Source organism: Rutidosis leptorrhynchoides, chromosome 3 (assembly GCF_046630445.1).
Source record: "Rutidosis leptorrhynchoides isolate AG116_Rl617_1_P2 chromosome 3, CSIRO_AGI_Rlap_v1, whole genome shotgun sequence".
Taxonomy (NCBI): domain Eukaryota; kingdom Viridiplantae; phylum Streptophyta; class Magnoliopsida; order Asterales; family Asteraceae; genus Rutidosis; species Rutidosis leptorrhynchoides.
This window is the reverse complement of record NC_092335.1, coordinates 398,473,263-398,483,852: the sequence shown is the minus strand read 5'-3', so window position 1 is coordinate 398,483,852 and position 10,590 is coordinate 398,473,263. Positions and strand designations below refer to the sequence as shown.

At 33.9% G+C, this 10,590-nt stretch overlaps 1 protein-coding gene across 1 annotated transcript; it reads right to left on the bottom strand.

The window, feature by feature from the left end:
- Positions 1-4,152: 4,152 nt before the first annotated feature.
- LOC139897719 (transcription factor MYB106-like) lies at positions 4,153-6,369 on the bottom strand. Its single transcript, XM_071880411.1, has 3 exons — positions 6,240-6,369; positions 5,885-6,014; positions 4,153-4,930 (listed from the first exon to the last, which is right to left on the bottom strand). Exons 1-3 carry the CDS (start codon positions 6,367-6,369, stop codon positions 4,279-4,281), a joined length of 912 nt encoding a protein of 303 aa, XP_071736512.1. The 3' UTR covers positions 4,153-4,278.
- Between the last annotated feature and the right edge of the window lie 4,221 nt (positions 6,370-10,590).

Genomic DNA, 10,590 nt, shown 5'->3' with positions numbered 1-10,590 from the left:
ATGTGATGACTTACGACGATTGATGGAGTGAGAACTTGTTGGTGACGTAATTCTGGTACACTATTAGTTTCCATACTAGTGCTGAAAAGCCGTTTGGCGTCGAAAGTCGATAGGGATCGAGAGGAAACTATGTGTAATGGAGTGGTGAACTGTCGAGAGTGTTTCTTAGTGATGTTGCCCTGAAATGATTCATGGACGAGCAACTTGTTGTGAGTAAATTGAACAGATCCCTGAGAATGATCGCACGGTGATATTTAAGATTTCACCATGGAACGAATTGGTTAGAATATGGTTGAGATAGATAAACTCTTGTGTGAAGGCGGATGTGTGATCGTTGGAAGTACAATGTCGCTGTATTTTGTGGTAAGAGGTGTCGTTGAACGCGAGCGAGTGGCGAGATTGCTAAATCACTCTATGCGTGAGGTTTTGACTTCGGAGTTTTGTGTTGTTGGTGGGTAACTGTGTTGGTGTTAGTGTAGATACCCTACAGTCGTGGTACGGATCACGAGGATGTGATCCATTCTAAGTAGGGGAGAGTTGTAACGCTTGGATTTTTATTTCAGTAAAGCGGCGCGTCGCACTGTATTTCTGCGCGCCGCACGGATGGTCTGGACAGAATAGGGACTGATTTACAATTTTTATAAATGGAGGACTTAAGTGCAATTTTACATGGACGTATTTTGGGGGTAAAACACCGATATAGGGCAGCTCTTTCCACCAAACTCAATTTTAGAGAGCGGAAGCTTGGCTCTAGTGAGAGAAAGTGCAAGAACAAGGTGAAGAAGCTTGAATCTCCACAAAGTTCAAGAGTTAAAGTTGTTGCTCTTGCTTTTAGCTATATTTTGGTAGTGGTGGTAAGTCCTAACTTCGAATTTTTAGTGTTTGATTCTTGTCTTGGGTTAGGGTTTAATTTGGTGTTGTGTGTAAACCCCATTTCACTTAGAAATTTGGGGTTAATGGTGTCAATTGATGTATTTAAACACCTTTGAATGTGGTTTTGAGTTGGATGACGAATTTTGTGAGTTGGGTCATGATGATTTGGGTGTTAATCACTAGAAAAATTGTGTTTTGGGTGAATTGGATGTTCATTTTTTTTAAAGGCAAGCATTATATTATATATATGAAAGCTAGCGAGAAGCTATAACTGCACGAATACACCACGAGAAAAGAACAAACCAAAACAACACCTTAATTACGTTCACGACATGAAACCAAACGACTAACCACACGACAAAAAAAGCCCGAAATAATAACACATGGAACAAGGAAGGCAACACCAAAACAACACGACAAGCTACGAAAAAAAATGAAACCTACAATACCACATTCGAGCCTTCAAATCCAAACGAGCCACGAAATCTAACGACATTATAGCTACGAATTGGATGTTCATTAGAACATGTTTTGGTGTTAGATGATCAAAAATTGGCCATGCACACCATGTGTTTGATGAAATTTCCCAACTAAAATGAGTCCTTAAGTATGTTTAAACTGAATTTGATCAATTGGAAGTGCTATGGTTCTTTTTTAGTTGAAATGATGACTTTTTGGTAAAGTTCGTTTATGGGACTAATTTTGTAGTGTCATTTTTAAATGGTCATATCTTGCAAAACGTGGCTCCGTTTGAGGCGTGTGAGCACTTTTCGGAAAGGTCTTTGAGTGTACTTTCCAAAGACTAAGCTTATATTTTTTGTTTTGGAAGTTAATTGGGTCAGATTGTCTGTGGAAAAAGGGCTGTACGGTTTGGGTAATTTGGGTGAAAAGTGAACAAAGTGTTATTGTTTAGGACTTTGGGCATGGTGCAAGTGTCAATAATTTTAGGGTGTTGTTGGGCTTGAATTACCACATGTAGTGGTGATGTGTAGAGTCTTTTGTGTCGAGTGCAATTTTGTTAAATGGCACTTGTTTGTGTGTGGGTTGAAATTACCACCCGTAGTGGTAATTTGGTGATGTCCATTTAAATGACTAAATGGGTGGGTGTTAGTGAGCAAGCTGGAAACCCTTGGTTAAAGGTGTTGGTGTTAGATTCTCTTTTAGAGAATAAGTGTTTATGCTTTGTATGCCTATGTGTTATATAGGTGTTTATTTGCTCGGATGTGATGACGGCATTCGTGCTTATACGATATTGTGTTGCTAGAGATTCCAAGGTGAGTGGAATAATTATGCATGTATGTATATAATTTACTTGCTTGCGGTATATATGGTTTAGTGTTACCTTGTGTGTCGGGTTTACTAAAGCATTTACAACGTGTGTCGGGTTCACTCAAGTTCGTGTGTCGACACCACATTGGCAACGTGGTGAAAATCATGTGTCGTGTCACCATGGGATGTAAGGTGGATATCGTGTGTCGTACCACCTATGGGGTTAGTAAAAATCGTGTGTCGTACCACAAATGGTTATTGTGAATAACCGATGGTTCATTCGCGAGAACCATTCCCGTGTGCTCTTGGTTAACCATGAGGTATGTGTGTGATGATGTTTTATAGCATACTATTGTTAAATTGTTGTTGTTTAGCATGTTATTACGTTTATGCCATGCTAGTTGAGATACTTGTTGCGGTGCTTTGTATGCTATATTTGTGTTGTGGTTGCGAGTCGGTAAGTTGTATGTATATGTGTATAGTTGTTCTTCTCACTAAACATTGCTTACCCTCTCGTTGTTTACCTTTTTATAGGTACCCGTTGGATGTATTGGAGTATATCCTAGTAGATCGACTAGAATGCTAGGAGCTTGCTTGAGCTGGGTGGATTTGACTCTTGGATATTTAGCTTCGGTTGGGGATGGAAAGTTCTCGGGATCATGCTCTTGGTATCGGGTTGGGGTTTTGAGTCTTAACCCGAGATTTGGAGTATTTGTGTCGAAATTGCCAATTTGGTTTTGTAACGGGTCGTGGTTGATATAATTCATGTAATAACTAAATTTTTGATATCATGTTATAAGTTAAAATGAGTTTTGGACTTTTGTAGATGTAGTTGGGAGACTTTGGCACATCAAAATGGGCCAGTCTAACTTTAAAAACTACAGCACTGTTCCATGTGTAATGGAGCGCCGCGCGGGTTTTGATGCGCTTCTTCGTTGAACTAAGTCTGGTGTCTGTTTTGAGTTTTAGCCTCGGCACTGAAAACCTGTGGTCTGGAGCGCCGCGTGACATTTTGGGGTGCCCTCCAACGTACTGAACTATGATTTAAAAAAAAAAAAAAACAAAAAACAAAAAAATCTTGTCATTTTTGGTAACGGGTTTTGGTCGTTTCATTTTTATATTGTGGTTGTCTTGCTTCTGGTTTTTCTGGTATGTAGGCTAGAGATTAATAGTGTTTTGTGTGTAGTGTCCCTTGTATTATCTTTTTGCTGTATTGGATGGAAAGTTGTAGATGCATATTTGTGTGGTTGAAGCTTGATGAATAATTTAGGTAAGATAACTTATTATGTTGTACACCTAGTTTGATGTAGACATGTGAAACTCGTCATTCGTAGGAGCTTATGCGAATGGTGTGTTTATTCGTACAGATAAGAGTCTCATTTGTACAAATAAAGGCCACGTCGATTATAATGTGAATCCGTACAGATGAGTGAATCATTCGTACGGACCAAAAGCCCATCCGTATGGATGGGCCTGTGATTTATAAATACAAAGTTTCATGTGTTCATTATGGTTAAAAATAATACCCAAACCTGGTGAGCTGTTTTAGCGATCTAGAGGCAAGCATATCATGCTCGATCTATCTGTGGGCAACCAATGTTTTTCTATTTAAATTATTGTAGTTTGGGCATTTATCAATATATTATGTCGTTTTACTTTCATTTTATTATTACACTTCTGTCTTTTGATCTTGTAGTTGATGTATAATGCGATTTGCATAGTGGAACAACAAAAGTCTTATTAATATATTTCATCTCTTTTGGCAAAAATAATAATAGTAAAAATAATAATAATAATAATAATAATAATAATAATAATAATAATAATAATAATAATAATAATAATAATAATAATAATAATAATAATAATAATAATATAATAATAATAATAATAATAATAATAATAATAATAATAATAATAATAATAATAATAATAATAATAATAATAATAATAATAATAAATCTAGCAATAATAATGTAAATAATATAATATTAAATCTTTATTACTCCGTACTAATTAAAAACTCGGTTACAAGTTAATTATGATGACACATTGAAGATGAGATATCCACCATATCATTGCATTGCATTTTTATTCAATTCTAAGCCTACTTATCTGGATGGATATACTATTTCTTTAAAAAATAGACGAGATTGATGAATTATTTCCTAATTTATCAAGAATGTTACTCCAGTAATTGTTATCATCTTCAAAATCATCATGATAGCCTTGACCATTGGCATCGTTGACCAAGTTATTTGTAAAAGCCTCCATCAAATAGTTGTCTTGATCATATCCCAAATCACACCCTTCTACTTTGTTTTGAGTTCCTTTATCATTTGGGCTTTCAGGAGCATTTAAAGTTGTTGGCTCGACTTTTTCATTGTTCACGTGTGAGACGATTTGATAGTTAGGAGTAGTCTTGAATTCACCAACATTAGAGAACTTACATAAACTAATACCTTGCCATACTTTAAGCACATCAAGACATGATGGTTGTTGTTGTTGCGAAAACGATGACTTGTTGATAATAGGAGTTAAACCGTGATGGATTTGTTGGTAAAAGTTAGAAACAACTTTAGATCGACGAACAAGCCTAGCCTCTGCTTCAAGACGAGCGTTCTCCCATTGTGTCATATGACTCAAGTTGGTGCTAACCGGCGTTCTTGATTTGTGGGTGATCGGGTCAATGCCCATTTTGGTTAGGCGTTTTTTAAGATGCGTGTTCCAGTAATTTTTTATCTCGTTATCGGTTCTTTTGGGTAAATGAGTAGCAATTGCAGACCACCTGAATTGACATGTAAAATAAGATGTGAATATATATTTCAATATTTGCTTAAATCTGTAAGAATTCTTACCTTAAAATATAAATTAACCCAAGCCAGCTTGTGGAGCAAAAATGGTAAAAAAAAAAAAAAAAAAAAAAAAAAAAAAAAAGTACGGGATAATGTGAGTGCCCACTTACCACTTGGGTTCTTTAAAGACATTTATTTCAGTAATAAGACTACAACATACTTCTAGCATGGAACCGAAATCACCATCTAAAAAAAGACTATCATCGTGTAGGGAAAAAAAAAATATAAAAATAAAACTCAAGTACTCAACTATGTCATGTTTTTACTTTTAAAAATATTTTAATATTTTTATTTTTATTATATAATATTTAATAAAAATTATAAGTCTATAAATATAAATAGAATTGAGTGAACCCACTCTAATGGTTCACCCCTTTGCACTTGTGCATTGAGATGTGGGTAGAAAGGTCTCAAGTTCGAGTCTCTCCCCTTAAAAATATCCATAGATTTATTTATGGAGGTCAGATTGACCCGGGGAAGGTTTTACCGACCCGTATTCAGGATTTAGGTCCGACCAGCTGACCCTCAGGATGGTAATGCGGTTCGAATTTCCTGCCTGAAAGCGTGTGTGCGTGGCAAATGGGAGTATTCGATGCCAACAATTTGTCTTTCAAAAAAAAAAAAAAAAGAATTCAGTTTTAAAACATGTATTTTCATTGATATAATTTTTATCATGTATTATTATTTATGACAAATAAAGACTCATTATTCTATATTTAACAACTAACAAAATGTCATTAACAAAAACATCGTTAACACAAGAATGTATTTGAGAAATATATGGTCATCCATTATGTTATGGACTATAGTCATCCCTTGTGTTATAGACCAAAGTCACAAATGGTTAATACAACAAAAATATATAAGAGAACGTGCGGCTTAATTACCTATTGCCAAGAAGGGCATGGAGTTGAATGATGGTTTGTTCTTCTTGTAAACTAAACTTTCCTCTTTTGATATCTGGCCTTAAATAGTTTATCCATCTTAGTCTACAACTTTTTCCACATCTTTGGAGCCCTGCATGGTTTTTTAAACAATCGTTAAGAAAACAAGTAAAACATTTTACTGTACATATTATATATAAGTGTCTGGATGATTGAGCTTTTCTAAAAAGTCTTCAGTTGTAAAGTAAAAGTTAAGGTAAGTCTAAGATTTAGACTTCAACTTTTTTGTCAAACACTTAAGCCCTTAAACAACGTTGTTTTCCTATTATTGAGTGTGTGTTTGCGTGTGTATACGTACCGGCTTTAACAGGCAATGCACGCCAACTTCCATGGCCATGTTCTTCAATGTATGCCACAAGTTTTCGATCTTCTTCTGACGTCCATGGACCTTTCTTCAAACCCTTCTCAAAACTTGGTGATCTCCCCATTGTTTTTGTATAACTTATAAACTTACTATTTTATTATAACAAGTATATATGAATATATGATATAATATATGATATGTGATATATGAAACAAGGTGATGTGGTGTTGGCTTAATCACTTAAAGGAATGCAACTATATATATAATGGAAGTAGGGAAGCTAGGTTATAAATACTTACAACATGATCAATTATATATACAATATGAATATGAACATGTGCTTAGGCTTGGGTTAGACAAACGAACACGAGCCATAAATGAGTAAATCAGATATGTTGGAGTACTACTGTTGTTTTCAGGGTGTAATGACTATCTATTTGCATCAATTAATGATGGAAATACCCAATTTTTCAGAGAGAATTTACTAGGGAAGAAATATATATGTGCTTACGTGGAAATGAAAAAAATGAAATACGTTTAAATAGTTTAAATGCCCATTCGTGTATAGGATGCGAAATCTATATCTATTTCAATCTTATTATGAAATGGTTGGTGTGCATTACATGATATAGCAGATTCTAAATGCATCAACTGTTTTAGATATGTACACTCTCTATGCATTGAAAACGGAATCTTTGTAATTGCATATGCGGGTTGTGGTACCACTTTTGTTATTATATTAGGAAACATATTTATTTTTTACAAATGGCTCAAAAGAGTAAATTAAGTTACTCAATTTCAAATAAAGATAATATCAATTTTAGTAAACCCAAAAAAGATTATTTTTTTTAATTTGACATAGAAAAGAACTAATATTTGAAAAAATGTGTAATTAGGGTAACATCGTCATAAGTTAAGACGTTTTTACTTGGACATTAGATCATAAGTTAAGACGTTTTTACTCTCACACCTAGACTTGATCAACTTGTACTTAGCCATTTCTTCCATTTAACCAACCTTGATCTATCTTGATTTAGACCTAATCTAAGCATACTTTCTAAGCCTTCACCATACAATTAAAACCTCATACCACACATTAGACAAAACTACACAAACACATGAACACTTGAATGTAAAAATCAATAAAATACATCTTCCACCACCACCACCCAAAATCGCCACCCTTGCCATGCACACCACCACCTTCTCTTGAAAATATCTTAGATATTTCTTCATCTCCAAGCAAAACACAATCATTAGAACTTGCATGAGCCATTAATGACCACTAGTGAGTCCAATCCTCCTATTCTCCTTGTTTTGCCTCGTCCCACACCCCACTCTCTATATAATCCTTCACTTGATCACCACTTCACTTCCTAATCACATTTTCACACACACACACACACTTCCACTTCCAGATCTAGATCACCATATTCTTCATCTTCTTGAATCCATAAGACCAAATCTCTTCAAGGTATAACAACATACTTAATTCTATTCATCATTTCTAGTCATCTTCAAGAAGATTTATGGTGTAAAAGCTTGATCTATAGTGCTTAATCACTCAATGATGACTATATAGCTAACCATGATCTTGATGTTAGATCAGTAACCTTAAGTTCTCTACATGTCCTATGTCTTAAAATAAAGCTAACCTAAGAACTAAAGTGGTTAACTACATAAAACTGTTTTATCTTTGAGCTGTCCAAAATTTTACTTGAAGTTCATGACTTAAACACTAACTTAGACTTTAGATCTGGACTTTATAAATTTAATGCATGTTCATATATATGTTCTTGACCCTCTGTAAAATTTTTGTGATTTTTCTCAAAGAAAAATGTATTTTTCATTTTTAGTTACTCCATGCATGGCTGGATTTGGATGAATCTGACCTTTGTGTCAAAAGTCTTGTATAAGTCAAGATTAACTTACATTCAGTAAACACATCTTAGTTTTCTTGAAAGAGGAAACATAAAGGAATCCAACAACACTTGAATCACTCAAATCCGTTAACAATTCAAATAGAAAAGCTTGATTTACTAAGACCTTTGAAACTGCTTCAGTCAAATTTTAGTTAAATTGACTAAAAATAAAAACCATGATCTTGTATGAATTAAGACTAATCCTCTTGGAGATTTGATCATTTACCTTTAAATGATTCTGTATTAAAGTCTTGAACCATACAAAGGATTTTTACTATTTTTTACCATGCATGGAACTGCACATGGTAAAACTGTCCAAATTTTTGTACTTGTAAAGAGTCACATTGTTAGCTAACTTTTGCTAAAAATCTGAGAACAAACTTTACATATTTGAAAAGAGGAAAGCTTTTCAAAGATGCCTATTACACTATAAATGGATATATGGATTGAGAGAAACATATGGGTAACTTTAAAGTAAAATCTGTGATTTTTCAACTACAACACTAAACAAACCTAAGTAAACCTAAAACCCAATGACTGATATAGACATGCGAGAACTTACCGAAAACAAATCTTAGACATAATTTCAAACATTATATTAGGTAGTTTCATCTCTGACCTTATAACATTCATTAGGTCTCGAGCCCGAATCACCGTAAACTGTCTAATCCGCACTTCCGTGTCTTACACCGCATTACATCAATAGTGAGTTCGTAGCCCCTTTTTCTCGTTTTATAATTGTTTTGGGGTGAGAATACATGCCTACTGTTTTGCTACGCTTTTTTTATAAAGTTTGTTTTATATCATATTCTTATTATTAAATAACACTTTATGCATTTCGAAGTATGTTATCTGTGAGTTTTATGCTAAAAAGCCCTTAACTCGGTAGTATTAATTACAGTGACTTGTAAGCGCGAATCAGTAGAGTAGATCTGTTAGGTTTGACCACCTCACCTTACCTTAACTGTGGTGCTAGTTACTTCGACACCTACATTTGGCATAGTGTATCGTCCAATACAGGGTAAAGGAAATCATGTAGGATACTACATGTGGTGTTAAGCGTTGTTACCGAGTGCTCAAAAAACATATACACTTTGAAACTGTATGGAAACCGTTTATGAATTTGATAACTGTGAAATCTTATAAACCGTGGAACTGTTTACAAACTTGATATGTTATGAACTACGATCTTATTTTCGTACTTGAAAGCTTGAAATCATATTACTTCTAAACTGTTTATGAAGTTGAGATCTTGTGATCTGTTTTACTATCAAACCATTTATGGACTCGAGAAATTAATATTTGTATTACTGTTTTAAACTATTTCAAACTGTTTGAAAATATGAAACTTTTGTAAATTTTATATGTTGTACAAAAACCTATGAACTCACCAACATTTGTGTTGACGCTTTAGCATGTTTATTCTTATGTACTTATTGATTCCGCTAGAACTTTGCTGTTGCTTAGAGGTCAAGCCAAGCACTGGGACTAGAGTTAACATCCGCGTCAATGGCGACTTTGGCGGGGTGTTACAATATATATATATATATGTGTGTGTGTGTGTGTGTGTGTGTATATGTGTGTATATATATATATATATATATATATATATATATATATATATATATATATGTATATGTATATATATATATGTATATGTATATATATATATATATATATACACACACACATATATATATATATATATACACACATATATACACACACACACACACACACACACACACACATATATATATATATATATATATATATATATATATATATATATATATATATATATATATATGGGCAGGTTCAAACGAGAATCACAAAAAGATGAGAACTGCGAGAACTTTTTAATTTCATAGAATTATTCATTTAAATGATCAAATTACATGCACATGTTAATGCTCATATCATTAACAAACATATGCTCATTACCACAAATTACAAGTTAAATTGTTAATTAAATGAAATGTTCACTTTCGTCACAAATAAATATGCACATGTAAACGAGAAACTATATATTTGATTATATGGTAAAATATAAGTTTTTTTTAAACCATTTTATGATCATTTTTACTCCTCATCAACATTTATGGGTGATCCAATATACTTACATGTGAAAATCTTTGTAAATTAACAGTTCTCACAGTTCTCACCCTTTCTGTGGTTCTCACAGAAGTCATGTCCTTAGTCAACAAAAGCTCCTTCAATTCGATCTTCACTCGGTCCTCCCACTACGTCTAGGTCAACCTCTTCTTCTTACTCCGTCCACGGTGATGGCCTCTACTCTCCTAATAGGTGCTTTAAGTAGACGCCTCCTAACATGTCCAATCTATCTAAGTCGTTCTTTAATAAGTTTGTTGATGATGCTCCCAACTTCCAGGTTCTCCATAAAAATCCCATCTGGTAACATA

Excerpts from the sequence above, each read along its gene's own strand:
- LOC139897719 (XM_071880411.1), bottom strand. The coding sequence starts at position 6,369 with ATGGGGAGATCACCAAGTTTTGAGAAGGGTTTGAAGAAAGGTCCATGG. Across the intron at positions 6,015-6,239 it reads TGCATTGCCTGTTAAAGCCG|GGCTCCAAAGATGTGGAAAA; the intron begins GTACGTATACAC and ends AAAACCATGCAG. Across the intron at positions 4,931-5,884 it reads CATGCCCTTCTTGGCAATAG|GTGGTCTGCAATTGCTACTC; the intron begins GTAATTAAGCCG and ends ATGTCAATTCAG.